This window comes from Emys orbicularis, chromosome 14 (assembly GCF_028017835.1).
Source record: "Emys orbicularis isolate rEmyOrb1 chromosome 14, rEmyOrb1.hap1, whole genome shotgun sequence".
NCBI lineage: Eukaryota > Metazoa > Chordata > Testudines > Emydidae > Emys > Emys orbicularis.
The window spans coordinates 13,735,842-13,756,325 of NC_088696.1; the positions used below are offsets into that span (position 1 = coordinate 13,735,842).

The 20,484-nt window shown below is 39.6% G+C and overlaps 1 protein-coding gene across 2 annotated transcripts in view; it reads left to right on the forward strand.

Moving 5' to 3' along the window:
* The window catches only part of ADAMTS18 (ADAM metallopeptidase with thrombospondin type 1 motif 18), a 102,998-nt gene that overhangs the window by 52,781 nt on the left and 29,733 nt on the right, over positions 1-20,484 (forward strand). For both annotated transcript variants that reach the window (XM_065416525.1, XM_065416526.1), the window contains 7 exons: positions 836-989; positions 2,082-2,177; positions 3,143-3,291; positions 9,678-9,850; positions 15,644-15,774; positions 15,907-16,030; positions 18,125-18,369. In XM_065416525.1, the coding sequence (XP_065272597.1) occupies positions 836-989; positions 2,082-2,177; positions 3,143-3,291; positions 9,678-9,850; positions 15,644-15,774; positions 15,907-16,030; positions 18,125-18,369 (1,072 nt within the window). The remainder of the gene's footprint in view (positions 1-835; positions 990-2,081; positions 2,178-3,142; positions 3,292-9,677; positions 9,851-15,643; positions 15,775-15,906; positions 16,031-18,124; positions 18,370-20,484) is intronic.

Genomic DNA, 20,484 nt, shown 5'->3' on the forward strand with positions numbered 1-20,484 from the left:
ATCACCAGAATTGCAATCTCTGCAACATAAGTTTTTGCTTTTATTACATGAACCCCACAATGGCATAATATGCATACATTGTCATTAAATATAGGAGTGGACACTTAGATACCAAACTGGTTTACCTGACTAGGGGAAAGGAAAGATGACAGAATTTGGGGTGATTTTCTCTGCCACAGTAAGTAATATTGCTATAGGAAAATTATTAATCCACGTTGGGGCATTCAAGCATTTAGTATGGCCCAACAGACACATAGTTGGAAGGCAAATTGTAGGTAGATTGAACTTCCATACTCATGGAACCACAAGCACTAAGGAGGAAGAATGATGGATAATAATATGGAATTTTGGCTTTAACATGTGCGCAACCAGCCAAAAACACACAATGCTGATTGGTCTCTCAACTAAAACTCTGTGGCCTTTTTGTATGGCCTTTCACATGAAGAAAACGCAGAAATGAGACACTGCACATGTAGGTTCTGCATCAGATCCTGTGTTGCACTTCTGGAAAGCGTAGTCTAGGGAGATCTCCTTGCTCTTGGTTACACTCACATAAGGAAGGGAGAATAGGAAATTGACACCATTTATATCTAATATTACCATAATCCTAGAGCCTGGGAATTCCTGCTTCCTAAAACTTTGCAGGTCAGGCTACCAACAAGAAGTCAACATCTCTTGGCTTCTGCAGCAAGTATTCTCATTCAGTGCATGCCTACAATGCTCGTGAAAGGTACTGTATGCAATAGCATGTGTTTTTGCTGTTCTGTAGCAAATAAAAGTCTTTTTGATTAAAAAGCTCAACATCATGATTAATAAATATACGTTCTCATTATAGTACAGCTCAAGCTGCTTGCCTGATTGATGAACCTAAACAAACAGGACAATATAAATACCCTGATAAACTGCCAGGGCAGATCTATGATGCTGATACCCAGTGCAAATGGCAATTTGGAATGAAAGCAAAACTATGCAACCTCAGTTTTGTGAAGGTACCTGTTAATATCTTTTTGACAAAGTTAGAACTGACATTAGAAGACTGTAATGTCCTATAAATGAGTGCAAGGAGTACAATGAGCAACTAGGTCTGGATTATTTCTAAACCTGAAATTGCTTGGCATGCTTGTCATATGCTCTGAAGGCTCTAGCCTGTTAGGGAGTTTCATGACCCCAGAGGGAGCTTCAGAAGGGACTGTGCCTCTGAGATGCAAAATCTTTCCAGGATCCACAAAAAGCCCAGGCTGAATGCACAAGCTTCACCATTCATTAGGATGCTACAGCATGCTCTTTTCTCCAGTGACCAGGGTGGTGTGGCTACAACTCAGGGGAAACTAAGTGCTCCAATTGTGTCACTTGTACAGAGGGTGCAAGGAAAGGAAGATTTTATATGTTCCTTCAGTCCTTATTCATTTGCAAAAAGCCCTGGCACAATATAGCTCCTCTTGAGAAGATTATTTCAGAGTAATAAAAATGCAGCTTTCCATCCTTAGCTTTTTGATGTAGGATGTAGTCATATTAACCCATTATTTATGTAGGTGGCTGTTCTGGCCCCTTCGATTTCTTTAAGAAAGGTGTTCTGTTAAAATCACAATATGGTCATTCTGACGATGTGTTGTCATTATTAATTATTAGTATTATTCTTATGGCTATGCTGCAACATTTGGGATTATTTTATGTTAACCAGCATTTTGCCAGGTGACAACAATTTTTTTATACACAGTCTTTCCAAACATTTCATGTGTGTTTCAAGAAAATTGTTTCCCTCCACATTTTTAGAAGGCCTGTAGAGTTGTTCATGTTCTGCCCTTGGAGTTTTAATAGCTAGTTGGTTCTTTTATAGTCTCACCTTGAAAAGACAAGAAAATAATCAGAGAACCAAACTTGAAAATGTTCTAGAAATATGAAGTCAGTAGACCAGCGTGTATCATTATGCTATAAAACGTAGAACTAGTTCTTCTTTGTTCAGAAATGGGTCTAATTCATAGGGCTTTTGTGATAGCAAAGGAATGCTTTGATGAAGTGTCACTCATGGAAAACTTCTAGACATCAGCATACAATGGGGGAATTCTCTGATTTTTTTCTAGGATATATGCAAATCACTCTGGTGTCATAAAGTAGGTCATAGATGTGAGACAAAGTTCATGCCAGCAGCGGAAGGGACAGCTTGTGGCATAAGTATGGTAAGTTATTTAATTAGTGGAGCTACAGTATTGTAACTTGTTTTAGAATACAGTGGACCAAGGGCCTGATCCAACTCTCATTTAAGTCATTGAAAAAAATAGAATGCTTTTAATAGGAGTTAGAGCAAGGCTGCAAATTCATTCCTGGCAGAAGCAGCATATATTTTACTGTAGAGGCTTATGCCAGGAATGAATTTGGCCCATAGTCTATAGATGTATTATCTTTATTGATCAGCCTGTTGGAAGGAGTCTGAGGATATGTTCATTTGCTTTACCATGACACTGTAATTGCAAGTATGAGAGATAATAATAATCGTTGCTATTGGTGTGTGTGATTCAATAATTACTGATATTTTATTTTACTGTAACATGTAATTTGTATTAGATATTGTAATTTTCAAGAGCCTGATTTGTTTCCTTGCTGTATTTGAGTATTTTTCTTCATTTCCCCCTTTCTCTTATTGCAATAACAGTAAATTAATAGCTAGAGGGGAAAATGGCCTCTAATTTTTATATGCCCAACTTTGAATGTCTGGGGCTGATTTAGAGGTGCTAGGCACCAACAGCAGCTGTTAACATCAGCTGGAGTTTTTGGTACTCATCACTTCTGAAAATCAGACATAGAGTATCTGAAGTTGGCCAGCCAAAATTGAAGCACCCAAAATTAGAGACCACTTTTTAAAATTTGGTCCTCAGTCATTTCAACATAGGCAGAGACTCAAAGCTAGACAAGTGCTAGAGTTTTTCTTTTTACATGTCATCTTATTTATCTTGTTACTACCCAGGGCCCCAATCCTGCTAACACTTCTGTGAGCCATCCCATTGAATTCAATGGGACTGCTAATTTATATAGAGTTAAATGAATGCTTAAGTGATGGCAGGATTGGCACCTGGGTCTTTTCTTCTCAGCAGCCTACTAGGTAGCACCAGCTGTGATGGGACATTTGTTGACATTCTTTTGACAGTGGTGTCGAAGAGGTCAGTGTGTCAGATATGGAGATCATGGACCCAAGCCTGTTAATGGCCAATGGGCTGCGTGGTCTGAGTGGTCCAAGTGTTCTCGGACCTGTGGAGGTGGAGTCACCTATCAAGAGAGACACTGCAATAACCCAAAGTAAGACATTGATGTGGAAAGGTATTGTTTTTATAATAATAATTTCTGATACAACAAAAAAGGGGAAAGAGTAGATTTTGTTGCAAATTCACATGGGGGTAACTGCTTCTGAGACTCTCAGAAAGCTCCACAGTACACTGTGAGTAGTCAGTTACAAATCAGTAGGATGGAGAGCTCTGAAAGAGGAAGGATATTCCGATGTCAGGGACGGAGGGCCTGTCTAAAGCCCACTGACATAAGTGAATAGACACCCATTGACATCAATGGGTTTTTGATCAGGCCTGACTGAGTTTTAAATAGAACTGGTTGAAACATAGCAAAATGTTTAGAATAAAAAAGGGTCAAAATTTTGGCAAAATAAATCCCATTTTTTGACCAGCTGTAGTTTTAAAGTAGCTCTAATGTCTATTTTAATCTATACATTTTACTGTAATATTGTGTACATGCTCCCACCCTGCCTTCCCAGCTTTCACTAATGTATACCTTAATTGGCATTTCTGTCCAAAAGGCAAAGATTACATTGCCCTATAGATTGAAAAAACCCTCTCATTGCTTAGAATTACCATTTCAGATGAGTGATGAAGTGCTATCGATCCAGCATTTTTCCCAAGCATTCAATTCGGTTTAGCTTGCAGGGAAAAAAAGGTTCACTGGTTTATTCTGGACACATCTCTAGACAGGCATAGACACACATGCTCTCCATCGTAGTCAATAAAATGATTATTTAAACCATGGCCAATAAAAAGACAAAATATGACAGATTTTATATGAAACTGTAAAGTAGCATACACACCTACTATATAATGTTATAGTAGCAATATTCACACTTCACATTTTATATTATGGGAACATGTGGGTTAGTTATAACAGTCTCTGTTGCCCTTCAATTAATGGAACTAATCCTTAAAAATCTATGGCAGGGCACTTGCTTAACTTTTCTGTTGTGTCTCAGTGTTATTGGATAGACACAGGATTCATGGTATATATGAATTCACAGCAGTCTCTAGATGTGCACAAATGGGTTCTCAATGGAGAATCACATATACATTTGAAATTTTTTTTAGATTGGTCCATTTGTGTCACAGTTTTAATGCAGGAAGATAGATTTTAGTTTTTATGCTGAAGTTTCCATGGGATCTATGTATATACTATCTATCTATCTACTTAGTGCTCTTTTCTCAAGTTCTTGTATGGCTATCTCAGCACAGCACAGAATACAGAAGGGGGACCTCTACTAATTGAAATGTTTCAACTAGCTTGAGTACTTTGATTTACATTTCAGCCAGTGTTATAAGTAAACCATTCCAATAGGAACCGTGTGTGACTGCAATATATTGTATTTAAACCATCATTAAGAAATGTGTGTTATGGATTTTGGTATGAACACGTTATGTTCAATGCCAGTAACTTGATCTTGTCTCTACCTACTCTAATTACATTATGCTAATGATAATTCACTTAGAGCCAAGAGGAGTAACTATAAATCTCTATTAGAATTAGACTTATGAAACCCCAACACTATAAAAAACACTGTCTACAGAACATCCTGTTCCAGGATGAACAAATACACATATAGATGTATTTCACATCCCTGACCAATAGTGCTTTTAAAATAAAGGTGAATGCATTGGAAAGTAGTTGTTAACTAGTTGCAATGTGGAAACTGTATTCACTGTATTCTGTGCATGTGCACATGCACGTAATCCTAATGATTCAGACTTAAATCTTCAAAATTCCTGACATTCATTTCTGTTTCCCAAATCCAAACTGCATGTGAAAAACTAAATTTGTTTCTCCCACTTTGATTTTTCAAAGGTTTTGGATGACACCAAGGCATTCAGCTAATTTAGCCTTAACTGTTGGTGAAATTCAGTCTTCAGCATCATGAGTATGCCCCACTGAAGATTCATTTCAGCCCTCAAAATAGGGCTTCTAAATACATGGCCTGATTTTCAAAAGCATTGAGTCTCCAGTGACTTCAGTAGGAACTACTGGATGTTCAGTGAGTTTAAAGATCAGATCACTTATTTGGAGCTTAAATATGAAGTAAATTTAGATTCCTGGTTTTGAAAATCTTTTCCTGTTTGTGTGCGCACATCTGTGTGTGAGTATGAGTCTCTTTCTGTAAATAATACCCAACCAATTCAATTTCCTTTTTGTTGACACTTGTAACACAGTCACTGTGGTCCTGCCCTAGAGTCTTTTGAAACATAGTCTGAATGACAGTCTGAGTTAAGCATGAATTTACACTACCAAACACCTACTGAGGTCAGTTATAGTACACTGAGAGCTATGCAGATTTGCTAAACTCATTACGCTTGTATAAATTGCCACAGCATAATTTTAGGGATCTGGTTTTCATACATCACAACATTTTACAATTAAGGTAGTTTCCCAAGAAATAGATTACATAATTTAATAGTTCAGCTGGTAAAGGGCCTAAATAGTGCCCAAGAGATTTAAGTTAATACCTAAATCATATCAGTGGGATTGCGTCCTACCTGCTTCATAATTGTGCACTGGTTGCTAAAATATTAGAATACAGTTTTAGGCATGTGCATAATAAAAAGACTAAAATAATAATAATAATGTATTAACTAAAACAACTTTTTATTCTTTTGTATTCAATTATTTTAAGAATGATAACAAGCACTGAAAATTTAAAGTAATGATGCAGTTTGAAACAGTAACTAATCAAATTTTATAAGGACTGTGAAAGAATTCTATAGACCATTGACTTCATATAGGAAAAAAAGGCACGTTAGCATTGTAATACTATTAATAGCATTTGGGCCTATGCTGAAGTGTGCACATCTAGATGTAAACTATTCCAAAATTTGAAGGAGTTTGGAGCCAGCACTTCATGGTCTAGTTACCATTATTAACTGTACTGCATTGAATACCATCTCTGTAAAGAGCAGTGTACAGATCATTGCAGTGTATTGTTTGTATTCCATCTGTCAGCTTCAAGTGAATAGTCATCCCAGATCTTTTAATTGTTGTCACATCTGCTCCAACAAGGTATTGACTACATGTCTATTTGTTTTTGTTTTTTGCAGAAGATGTGACTTCATAATCAATCATTTAGCTACTACTATAATGATGGAATGTGCATATGGTAACACATATATATACCAGTAGGGCTGCTTAAAATTATTTTGGAGTAGGGGCATTGGCTTTGCTATGGGTATCGCAGACGGGCAAATTCATTTAAGCCACACGAATAGTATTTTAATACCTTAGGTCTTTTTTAAAATGTGTTATTTATTAGTACATTTATTGGAGTCTTTGTGCTTGGACTCTTTGAGATGGTTTATAAATTAGTCTTTGGAGTCTATTCTCTGCAGCCCCTACTTCAAAACTTCTTGGGTGGTTTGGTATCCCCTTCGTTCTTCCATTGTCTGAATCCAGAAAACACCTAGACACGTGAGAAACTTTACTCCTATGTGCGAAGTTATGAATGTGTGTGTGTGGATCAGGGCCTTCAATTGTAAGCTCTTCGGGACAGAGACTGTGCACTCCTATTTGTATTGTGAGATGTGTAGTACACTATTTGGTTCTGCTAAATAAACAAAAACAACAATAATATCATTTGATTAGTACATTGAAATTTACATGGATATCTCCGCTTAGCCTCTCCCCATCCTGAAGATCCATAGGACAACAAAGCCAGCCTTCTTTTTTATAAAGATTACCCCTTCCACATAGTAACAGCTCAGGGTTAGATTGTGGTTAGCCCTAACTTAACACCTGAGTCCTCTTGGACAGCCCATGTAAGGGCTTCCCAGAGGTGAGGAGTCTTCTAATTAGTTTCTCCCCTTTGGGAGTGACTCATTGATAAGGGGCAGAGACAGGTGAGGAGTAAACAGAACCCTACCCATACCCTACCTCTCACTTACTCACTGACCAGCAGTTTGGTAGAGAGTGGAGTATTCCGCACCATTTAAAGGTCTGTAGCACAAATGGAAAACTAGAATGCTTCTCTCGGTGTTCCTCTAGGTTGGTGGAGCTTTTTACCATCCTCAATTGCAGGGCTGGGGCTAAAAGCCACAATCTAATCCTAAATTATTCTGTTATTTCGCTTGTTTGGTGACTTTTACTTGGGCAGGGACTTGCTTCCTTTCCCCCACTTACATATAGAGAGTCTTGTTCCCTATGCCAGAGGAACTAAAATAAATCATACATGCTGTAAAGGAAAGGCATCTGAACAGAAATGAGTATGGGCCCAACAACTTTTCCTACTTTATTCAGGCAAAACTGCCATCTATTACACTCAGTCAACATATATGCTATCTGAGCTGAAGAATTGTTTTGGCTGAATTGAACGGCTGCCAATCAGGATGGGAAGCATGCCTTAGTTCACTATAGGCCCAGTGTTAAGATGGCTAGTAACGATTCTAGTCCATCCCCGGGTGAGGTCAGTGCAAGATTGTTCCCTAGAGCACATTTCCCTAGTGCTCTGCCCAGTTTTAAATGGGCTAACAGATGGATTTCCACCATTTCCTTTGAGAGACTGTTCTGTAGTCCTGTATTCACTAAAGACTTCTGAAAAAGCCAGCTATTGTATTGCCTTCAAAGCAGTAATGCTGATTCAAGACATGAAAACAGACTCCAGCTTGTTTTACAAATGTATGAGGATTAGAATGTGGGAATAAGCAAATAGTATAAAATATAATTGCAAAATGCACCTGGAATCTCTTATCCATATTTTACCTAGATGTCCCCTCAGCATCACTCCACAATGGATTCAACAGGAAAGTGTGTTAACATAAGTTACAAGATATACTGGACGTTTATAATACAGTGTGTAGGGATTTAAACAAACTGTTCCCATTATCTTAGTTAGGAACTGTGCAAATACTGCACCAGGTACATTATTCTGAAAGTGTTTCCCGTGATGTTTGTGTAACATAGCCAAGCCATTCACTAAAAGACCATAACATGCATTCCAAGTGTGTATTTTCCCTAACCTCTTAAACCATCATTAGACAAATGTATGCAGGTGCAGAATTGGAACAAAAGTCTACTTACATCTTTTTCACTAGAAACAAGGCTAAGTGGAATAATACAAAATACTTGACAATGGTTAGGCTGCTGGTTTGCTGAGAACACAGCTTATCATACTGACCAATACGGTCAGATTGTTTCCTTGTATGTCCCTGTCCATCTGTCTATATCCATCTATTTTCTCTTGTATTATATTTAGACGGTAAGCTCTTTAGGGTAGGGACTGTTTTTTTTGTTCTGTGTTTGTACAGCACCTAGCACAGTGGGGTTCTGGTCCATGCCTGGGGCTCCCAGGTACTATGAAAATATAAATAATGCTAACAACAATAATAAAATCATATAGTTTTGGGCACAGTGGTATACTGGAACACTGCAGAATTGTACATTGAAACCATAACATCAGTAGATTTCTATATAGATCTGCAAGGAATAGAGAGGTGAATGAATACAGTAATCAACTGATCAGCTCTCGTAGGCATGCTGAAAAAAAGCAAGGCTAACATTTTTAATTTGTTTATATTTATATACACCCAGCTAGCAGTTAAAAATCTGATTATATAATTAATATATGAATACTAGCAAACTAATGATATAGTTTATCTTCGTACTAGTCCAAATTTAGCAAAGCATCACTATTCAGAAGGGTATTCAAGTGCACAATTAAAGTCCATTGAAGTCAGTGTGCCTTAAACATGTGTGTAAAGTTAAACATGTACATAAGAGCTTTCCTACATCAGAACAACTGTGCACAATCCCTTGTTCTCCTGTAAGAGTTGAGCTGCTGGGTAACTATTTAAAGGAACATTTCTACATATCGTAGTTTTAACAATATCAGAATGCAATTGTTCATTCAGTGTATGTTTGATTAGTTTTATGTTATCTGTTATTTTTTCCTTTATTAACAACTATTATGGTAAATAATTATTGTTACATACATGAGAATTCCTGGATCACAGTAAACTGAAAACTGGCATATAGCAAGTCAGTACATTGATACTGTTTACTTCCGCAGGTCAGTAATTCTGAGATCTGTAATTGTGTTGACCGATCAGATCATACATGCAAATAAAATACCCTGACTGGCAAGAGTTTAATTCAGTGAAAACAGTATTTACTTCTAGATGGGCACATGGTTAAATTGATATATAATGATCCAAGCAGATAGCGTTTGTTGACTACTTTGCTTGGTTTTGGTGATAATTAAAATTAATTGTATCTTGAGAGAAATAGTGACCGTTTGGGTCAATAAGTTGTGCTGTTTAGCTCAACAGAAGTCAACAGAATGGTGCTTCTTAATGAACTGTCATTGAATGTATTTAACAGGTGTCAATCACATCCACTTTTGGTTTTGCAAAATATTCTTTTTTCTTTCTTTGTAGGCCACAGTATGGTGGCAAGTTCTGTCAGGGCTCCAGTCGTATTTATCAGCTTTGCAATATTCAGCCATGTCCACCCAATAGTCTGGATTTCCGTGCCCAGCAGTGTGCAGAATTTAACAGCAAGCCTTTCCGTGGATGGTACTACAGTTGGAAGCCCTATACTAAAGTTGAAGGTAATTTGGCCATGGTTCTGATTGACAAAATAATTTGTGTGAGGCAAGCTACCATGTTATAATTCATTGATATTTTCTGGGCCAAATGCAGCCCCTCTGTGAGTGTGTGGAAATCCAGGGAGACTTCTGTGGAGCTGCACATGCTTTCTAGCAGGGTTGAATTTGGTCTTCTGTGTAACATCACATGTAAGAGCCTGCAAAGTTGGCTTTGATCATGAATTTAGATCTCTATCCTCTGTTCCCTGACCATGCTGTCCCTCACTTTTGTTTTATATTGCCTTATTTTTGTTAAAACAAAACAAAAATAAAAAACCAAAGCAAACCCAAACAACAAACCACCTTTTCCCACGAATTTCTCTATATGGGAACCACCAACTCCTACAATAACATGCCAGAATCTTCATTCATTTGGAATGTTCTCAGATTTCTAAATGTAACAGTAAATCAACCCTTTCAAGTTCCTACTGGTATATTCTCATGAGAATTGTTGCTGGGGCTTTATAAGACTCATAGCTCAGTAAATATTCCTTCTCTGTTGCTCAAGTTTAAGTTTATTTTTCCTGCATAAGCCTCAATTTTGTAAACATCCAGTATCATTATTAGGATTTTATTGGGTAGTTAATAGCTACAAATACTTCCCCGTAGTTTCAAAGCACAGTGAATATTTGTGATTGCTATTTCTTAAACGAAAGTGGCGGGTATATGTCATATTGTGGCTGCTTTGTCTACAATTCACAGAAGTTGCCTTCAAATATCTTGAGAGGGCATACTTTTACATACATATATATTTTAAAATATGCTTTTATTTGTGGTCTGTTTAAATATTCTTTAGAGGATAGTCAACATTAGCTGGGAATACAATGATTTAAGCCATCTTTATTTATACAGACATGTTATAAGTAGTTTGAGTACTGGTTAGAAGCCTGCTTTCTGATCTAGCCATTGTGGGTGGGAGGAATGTGTAAAGTTAAAGAGGAGTGATCTAGTTGGCGTGGGTCTCAGAACTAGGTGGCAATATCTATTGCATTAAATCCTTCATATGATGTATCTTGTTTAATATTTACTATCATGGTGACACATTTATGTTAAACAGATGGGCCAAGATTTTCAAAAATAGGAGCCTACTTTTAGGCATTAAGGAAAATTTTTTAAAAAGCACCAGAGGGATTTAGGAGCACAAGTACTGTTGAAAGTAAAGAGGACGTACACACCTAAAGCCCCATATGTGCTTTTCAACATCTCCTCCTAAGTCTGTATTTAGACTTAAATATGTGGACTGATTTTCAAAACTGCTGAGCAGCTTTTATCTTCAATGGAAACTTCTGGGTATTGAAAATTAGAATACTTGGGGTATGTCTACACTGCAAAAAAACACCCACCTCAGCAAGTCTCAGAGCCTGGGTCTACAGACTCAGGTTCACATTACAGCACTAAAAATAGCAGTGCAGATGTTCCTGCTTGGGCTGGAGCTTGAGCTCTGAGACATCCCACCCCCCCTCTGAGTTTCAGAGCCCACGCAGGAATATCTAACACTCTATCATGAGCCCTGTGAGCCTGAGTCTTGAGACCAGGGATCTGAGACTCACTGACGCGAGTGTTTTTTCGCAGTGTAGACATACCCTTAGTTAGAAGCCTAAGCATATATTTAGCAGTCTAACTTTAGGCTCCTGTTTTTTGAAATCTTGGCCATAGTGCTTAATATTGATAGTAAGTGACTCAATAATACTGTCCAGTCTATGAAAAGCAATCATTATAATATAATTATTGAATTTTCCAATATTGAACCAATCAGTTCCCTTGTAGGCATAATGTGTGTTCTGTGTATAAGAAGGACTTGATTGCCAGCTAACTGTGCGTAGGGATGGCCCTATATCAAATGGCACCCCAAGCGAGGAGTGTCTTTGGCACCCCTCCCCCCCCGTTTATTAAACTTTTGAATACCTTATTTTTTATTGCATTTGTAGCCCATTTCACAACTTTGATGCACAACTTGCATGCATGATTTATCCCTGTCATATAAGACAATACATTTGCATGCTAGGATCTGTAAATCTGTATTTATTCATGCCATATATAAGCAAATAAAAAAAAAGTTTCCTCTAATCTTATAGAAACTTTTTAATTTTAAGAATAGCTGAAATGTACTAACATCAAGAAACTGAACTATGCACCAATGTTGGATGGACCAGTATTAAATAGTGTTACAGTAGGTGACAGCCTTAGAATGTTAACCCTAGTCCTTTAGTTCAAAAGGTCTGTGTTATTCTGTTTCAATTATTTTCCCATCAGATTTGCCCCTTGCTGCTAACTAGATTGCAACTGAACTTTTCGCTTCCTATACTGAGCTCCTGAAGGCTTCTTTGTAGGCATCTTTCACTTTCTACAGGGGAAAACAGACAGCAATACGGAGAGCAAAAGTCTATGTTCCGCAGTCTTAGGCCTGGTCTACACTAACCCCCAAATTCGAACTAAGGTACGCAACTTCAGCTACGTGAATAATGTAGCTGAAGTCGACATACCTTAGTTCGAACTTATCGCGGTTCAGACGCGGTCCACACGCGGCAGGCAGGCTCCCCGTCGACTCCGCGGTACTCCTCTCGCCGAGCTGGAGTACCGCAGTCGACGGCAAGCGCTTCCGGGATCGATTTATCGCGTCCAGACCAGACGCGATAAATCGAACCCAGAACTTCGATTGCCAGCCGTCGAACTACCGCGGTAGTGTACACCTGGCCTTAGAAAGTCATCAAACATTACGTGTTAAGCATGGCAAAAGTAGTAACAGTATTTCTTTTATTTTGTTACATAGATAGAGGTTCAATAGATATCTCTGGTGTCTCATTAAATATCTCCTTTATGAGTCACTATTTGCACTCTTCAAATTTTAAAACACAAGTACACTTTCACAATTACACAGTAAAACAAGGTTCACAATATTGCATCTGGGCTCTCACTTCACTTCAGTTAGTAATTATATCTCACTGACTGACTGGCTATTCCCTGCCCCTTGTATACCTATGAGGGGATGGCTGACAACATTCTAGGAGGTTTACTCCTGTGGGAATTCTGCACCACTGCGCATGCACAGAATTCATGTCCCCCAGAGACTTCTTTGCTTTCCCACAGAAAAATGACTTTCTGACAGGGAAGCAGCAAGAGCAGTCACGCACCACTCCCTATCAGCACAGGTACAATGTTTCAGGCATCCAGAGCAGCCGGCAGAGAGGTAAATCACCACGGGGCTGGGGACACCCCAGCCAGGGGCTCCTACCCTGAGCCAGGATCAGCTGCTAGTCCCGGCTGGGCTGGAGAGGATGGGACTTCCTCTTCCCCTGCAAGGAGTGGCTGGGGCTATGACAGACCCACCCCCAGAAATCTCCCTCAGCTGCAGGACGCTCAGCATCCACCCCCGCTAAGCCTCAACAGGTACATCCAGAACCCCCTAGCCCTCCATACCTGAACCTCAACCCAATGAACCTCAACCCCTGCACCCAGATCCCACCTCTGGACCACCCACCACTGCACCACCCCCTGCACCACCCTGAGCCCCCACATCCAGACCCCCACACTACTGACCACCAACTAGCTGCACCCAGACCCCCACCCCACCAAGCCCCACTCCCCCACACCCAGACCCCTCCACTGAGCCTCAACAACCTTCACCTGGAACCCCCTGCAGAGTCCCATTACCCCTGAACCTGGAACCCTCCAATGAGCCTCTGTGCATCCAGATCCCCCCACACCTAGACCCCCCGTGAGCTGCCTGCACCCAGATTGTCCCACACAGAATCCTCTCACCCCACACCTGGATCCCCACACATTCCACACTTGGATCCTGCCTGGTTGAGCCTACCTGCCTCACACCTGGTGAACACCTGGACATGGCCCCAGGGTGTTTCTGGGGTAGGCCCAGGCCTTGTGCTGTGTCAGGGTCAGGTGCAGCCTCACCGCTGAGTCCGTGTCCTGGGGGTGGGGAGGGCTGCAGGGTGATCTTCCACCTTCATGCAGCCAGTGGCCTGTGCTCCCCATTGCCATGCTGGAGCCTCTGAATTGATTTATTGACAAATAAAACTTGCAGAATTTTGAAATATTGTGTGCAGAATTTTAATTTTTTTGGTGCAGAATTTTTAAATTTTTGGTGCAGAATGCCCTCAGGAGTAGAGGTGTGAGGAAAATGTAGTTCTCAGAAAGTCTGGAAGGTTCCATGAGATTCTACAAAGGTCCCCAAAATTCTAGGAGGTTAGTGAAAAATGAATCCAAATATGGAACACCTGAAACATGTTACTTCAAACATTCTATTTTCCCTTTTGTAGCTAACAAAGCCCGCTGTCCCCCCCTCAAGCCCAGCACCCCAGGTGGTCACATGGGTCACCTGCCCCTAAATCTGGTGCTGGCTGTGTGGATTGCTTTGGGGGGGAAAATGTCTTTTGAATCGAAATGCCAGCCCGCAGTCTTAGCTTCCAAATAGGCTGATCATTTGTGCCAACTTACATGCTCTCTGTTTTTAATTGAAAAGTTAAATGAAAATATTACAAATCCCCAGCCAATCTTTCTTAATAAAAAATGAAACTTGAAACTGTGGACAAGTGGCTCTGAAATTTGAAGCCACATCAGCAACAGAGGTTGGAGAGACTGAAGCAGAGCTAATGGAATTTACATGTTTTCATAATGGTATTGGATTTTAATTATATGTCCATGTGGATTGCCAAATCCATGTGTTAATTTAAAATAACAACATATAACCTATTGTATTTGTCTGTTCTACCCATTCTGGGGTCCTAAAGACATGATAAACCACTCAAGCACGATCCTTATGGTTTCAGTTGTCACCAAGACTGCAGGGTGGAATTCAAGCATTATAGGTGTATAATAAACATTCCATTAAACCCTAATATGAGTTAGATCAATACAGTCACACAGGAAATTCTAATAACCCACCATAGTTATACAATAACTTTTCCTGACTGACCACATCACATGCAGAGTTCATAAAATGTATGCATAGCTGCATAGCAGCTCCATGTCTATCACAATAGTACTTTGTACCTCATTGTGTAGAACATAAGAACAGCCATACTAGGTCAGACCAATGGTCCATCTAGCCCAGTATCCTGTCTTCTGACAGCGGCCAATGCCATGTGCCCCAGAGGGAATGAACAGAACAGGCAATCATCGAGTGATCCATCCCTGGTTGTCCACTCCCAGCTTCTGGCAGTCAGAGGCTAGGCATACCCAGACCATCGGATTGCATCCCTGACCATCTTGGCTAATAGCCATCCATGGCCCTATCCTCCATGAACTTATCTAATTCTTTTTTGAACCCCATTATAGTTTTACCCTTCACAACATCCCCTGGCAATGAGTTCCACAGGTTGACTGTGTGTTGTGTGAAGTAGTACTTTCTTTTGTTTGTTTTAAACCTTCTGCCTATTAATTTCATTGGGTGACCCCTGGTTCTTGTGTTATGTGAAGTACATAACACTTCCTTATTCTCTTTGTCCACACCATTCATGATTCTGCCATCTCTCCCCTTAGTTTCCTCTTTTCCAAGCTGAAAAGTCCCAGCCTTTTTAATCTCTCCTTATATGGAGAAGCTGTTCCATACCCTTAATCATTTTTGTTTCTCTTCTCTGCACCTTTTCCAATTCTAATATAATCTTTTTTGAGATGGGTCGACCAGAACTGCATGCAGTATTCAAGGTGAGGGTGTACCATGGATTTATATAGTGGCATTATGATATTTACTGTCTTATTATCTATCCCTTTCTTAATCTACTTGTCTCTTCATGTTTTCAGAGGAAGATAGATGTAAATTGTACTGCACAGCTGAAGACTTTGACTTTTTCTTTGCAATGTCCAGCAAAGTGAAAGATGGAACCTTATGCTCCCAGAACAAATATGATGTTTGCATTGATGGAATTTGTGAAGTAAGATAAACTGAAGTTTCTTTCAGTAACAATGTCATTTTTAAGTGAACAATTGACTCCTTAATAGAAAATGCAGCTGTTACTTGAAATTCCCTTGTGTCTGAGTCCTTCACTTCTGCCTTTTGCTTTCAGCAAGTAGGGTGTGATCGTGGACTTGGTTCAAAAGCTGCTTTGGATGCCTGTGGAGTTTGTAAAGGAGATAATTCAACATGCAAGTCCTTTAAAGGCCAGTACTTGATCCAGCACAAAGCTAATGGTAAGGAAAGCTGTTCCACATGATCATCAGCTCATTGCTCAGCTGGATCTCCATGTAGTATATATGACTCTTCATTAGGTCAGTGGCTCAAGGTCCAGATGTAAACTGAAACTCACGGGGAGAGTGAGAGGAGAGTTCATATCTCCGCTGTTCCTAGGCTACAAGAAAACTATGACCATAAGTTTTCCTTAGTTAAATTGCAAGTATTTTATTGTTACTTAAGCCACTTTCCACACTCACCTGTTTTTTAAAGCAGTGGTGGGCAACCTGCGGCCCATCAGGGTAATCCGCTGGTGGGCTGTGAGAGAATGTTTACACTGACCGTCCGCAGGCATGGCCGCCAACAGCTCCCAGTGGTCGCGGTTCGCCGCTCCTGGCCAATGGGAGCTGCGGGAAATGGCGGTCAGTATGTCCCCACGGCCTGCGCCATTTCCTGCAGCTCCTGTTGGCCGGGAATGGCGAACTGTGGCCACTGGGAGCTGCGGGCGGCCGTGCCTGCGGACAGTTAATGTAAACAAACTGTCTTGTGGCCCGCCAGTGGATTACCCTGATGGGCAGTGTGTGGCCTGCGGGCCGCAGGTTGCCCACCACTGGTTTAAAAGGAAGAGGGTTTAATGTCGCAGGTGAGTGAAAAATATCTGAATTATTTTGTCTTGAATGAGCTTGTGGAAGATATAAAAAGTTGTTCATAGACTAATGACAAACATGCAGATGCTTCTTGTTCTATTAGGAACCAGAAAGAATTTATATATATTTTGTGATGTACCTTGATTGGAACAAAAAGAACAGGAGTACTTGTGGCACCTTAGAGACTAACAAATTTATTAGAGCATAAGCTTTCGTGGGCTACAACCCACTTCTTCGGATGCATATAGAGTGAAACATATATTGAGAAGATATATATACACACACATACAGAGAGCATGAACAGGTGGGAGTTGTCTTACCAACTCTGAGAGGCCAATTAAGTAAGAGAAAAAAAACTTTTGAAGTGATAATCAAGATGGCTCAGTACAGACAGTTTGATAAGAAGCAAGTGTGAAAATACTTACAAGGGGAGATAGATTCAATGTTTGTAATGGCTCAGCCATTCCCAGTCTTTATTTAATCCTGTGTTGATTGTGTCTAGTTTGCATATCAATTTCAGCTCAGCAGTCTGATTGGAACCTTTCAGCTGGGTTCTGTGGATGGGCCAGTATTTAGTGTGCAAGTCTGAGACTCAGGAAAGTCATCTTCAGTTGAGAGAGGAAGGATGGGCCAGTGGTTAAGATCCTAGTGGAGGGGTTGGGGAAACCCAGGTTGAATTCTTTGCTCCCCCACAGACTTCTTATGTGACTTTGGGCAAGTCACTTAGTCTCCCTTAGTTTTGCCATGTGTGAAATGGGGATAATAGCACTTCCCTATCTCACAGGCATGTTGTGAGGCTAACTACATTAAAATTGTGAGGTGGTCAGATGGGACCATGTCAGTAAGTAACAAGATGTAGAGATATAGCATTCAAATGGTCTGAGCAATTACAGAAGCAATAAGCCACTGGGAGTTTATAGACCAAGTGAGTTGTAGTGTGTGGCCAGATTGCAAATGGGTGAAATTTTGGGTGAGGGCCAAGCATAAATCCTTACTGTATGCATAGGTAAAACACAAATTCATTCCAATTGAAACGGCGTGTCTATAAGGCAGATCCCCAATAACTGGAAGATCTAGTTCTGTATAAGACCTTGCACAAACTCTGTATTTTGTTGCATTTCACCCCAAAAGTGTATTGGTCCTGTTATATTATAGGTATTACAGAGAAAACCTGGTAAAACAACTGAAACAGATTGATTGTTCCTGATATGTATTAAAAAAGAATTTGATTTTTCTTGTCTTGTCAAGAAGAAAAAAATAATAGAATTCCAGGGACTCATTCACCCACTGAGTTGCTCTAATTATAAGCTGGTGTAGAACCTTTAAAATCAATGTTACACCATCATAAATCTAAAGCAACAATTTGATGGATCAGGACCGCTGTCTATATAGTCCCTGGTTTACTCAAAATAGGGAACTTTGTTTTATTACAATTGGGAAAAATATTGCTTAATTCTTTCATTGTAGACTATTATCCAGTGGTCATCATTCCAGCAGGAGCACGTAGTATTGAAATCCAGGAATTGCACATCTCCACCAGCTATCTTGCAGTGCGCAACCTGAATAAGAAGTATTATCTAACAGGGGACTGGACAATTGACTGGCCAGGAAAGTTCTCCTTTGCTGGGACAATTTTTGATTATCAACGCTCTTTTAGTCATCCAGAGAGTCTATATGCAGCAGGGCCAACTAATGAGACGCTAGTCTTTGAAGTAAGCTTTCTTCTATTTATTCTATCATTGATGTCTATTACAGAATTAGCCATGACAGCTTTAGCTCAGTGCTGTAGCTCTCAGACAGATTAAAGAATAGCATTGAGTCATGGTACTATTCAGACTTAATTGTATAGTCATGCTAGACTGAAAGGCCTTTCACCAGTGTGTCGAGGTCTGGGATTTAGTAAACTGTCACAAGGCTAGTGAAAAGGAAAATGTGTAAAACGCACTACACAGCATTATTTCTCAGTTGCCACACAACTGTAATGGAGATTATAGGTTCATTCAATAAATGTTATACAATAAAATTCAGTGACGTGCAAACTAAATACCAAACAGCATGGTAAAGCGTAAGAGCCACATTTTCAAATATTTCTTCTGAAGCTATATGCACATACAGGCTTTTGTGCATGTGGATTAGGTCATTGATTGTCTAAACACTACTCGTGGGTACCTATGCAATTTCCATTCATGCAGTTTTGTACCTAACACTATGTGGGAAAGAGGGTGAAAAAAAGATTTTTCACAATCAAGTCATTATCGCCTGGTCTGTCTGCCACGTGTCCTGAGTCAGAGATCAGTGCAGCAGAAAGTGAACTTAGTGCTCATATCATTTTTGGTTTGGTTTCGTTTTAGAATTGCAGCACTTTTGCTCTTGGTAAGGAAAATCCTTTTCCTACCGAGTTGCTTTACCAGACTTTCCTTTAATGTGTCCCAGAACACTTGATGGCCAACTGCTAGTTGATGATAGTTACAGAGGCCCTAGTTACATTATTTTCTCTCTTTCCCTGGAAATCTCTGACAACTCTCTGGAACCTCCAGCTTGTCCATTTGGCATGTTTTGACTCATCCTTCACTGTCAGAGAGGGGAAGCAGCTCTTCCCCTAGGGAATTCAACTCTCTCCCACCCCGTGCACTAGTGCTCAGATTAGATCACTACGAAAAGCATTATTTTGCCTTCAGTGCACATGTGGAGGATGACGTTCAGTGTTGTACATCTTTCTCTGAGGCAGCCGTGTCTGGTCCTACACTCCATTACATTCAAAATACTTGTAATTTGAAAAAAGTGGTATCCTGCTGAAACTTTGCAGCGATGATTAACAAGTCTAGAGCTTCACATCTCACCTCTCCTTCATTCCTTTGTGCAGTAAAACGAAGCCACAATAAAGTCTCTTTACACCACAGTGTGAAATTTCTGCTTTCTTGGCTTCGTTCAGTATTAGCCAGACCTTTACATTTATTTAGTATAGTTTTTATCTGGAATATTTAATAGTTGAGTTAAGTCTTACTTAGTCTTTAAGGCTCTAATTCAGGGAAATATTTAAGTCTGTGCTTAATTTTGTCCTTAAATCCCATTGAAGCCAATTGAAGCCAATGGGATTTAAGCCCGTGTCTGAGTGCTTTGGTTTGGGAGGGATTGCTGAAGGGGGCCAAAAGCATTTTCTTATATTACAGTATATCTTGATATTTTGTGCTTTTTAAAAGCTACTAATTTCTTTCATTCTCTGTATGTTTGTCTATTGACATGAACGTTTTAGCCTTAGGAGTGAAACGTTTCAGACGCGAAGCCCGGTCTGTGCAGTCATGTCCAAAATAGCCTTATACCAAAGCTACTAGTATATGTACAAATACTAAGAAATAGTACACTGAAATCTTGGGAATCTAATTAATTATAATGCAGTGTAATTTGAGCTATATTGTTATAACCCTGAAGACTGAAGTATGAACAGTAAATTGACATAGAAAGTGATCTGTTTTGTTGCAGATTATGCAAATACTCTGCAAAAATATATTTTAAAAACCTGGTTTTAATGCCAGATAACTCGTCTATTTTCATCCTATCAAATTATGCTGAAGAGCTTCACTTAGGTTTAACATTTAACTTCAGGCTATTGCTCCTATGAGAGCTTATTTAAACTTCCCATGTATTTTTATTGAAATACCTACACTACTAGCATTGGCAACCAGGGATTTTAATGACTAGAAAAGTTACAGTGCATGTAGGGCTATGTATTCCAAAAATATATAATCTATGGACTATTGTTAATATATATATATATATATATATACTCTCTATAATTTAAGTGACATTCAATGGACTTTATTCTTAAG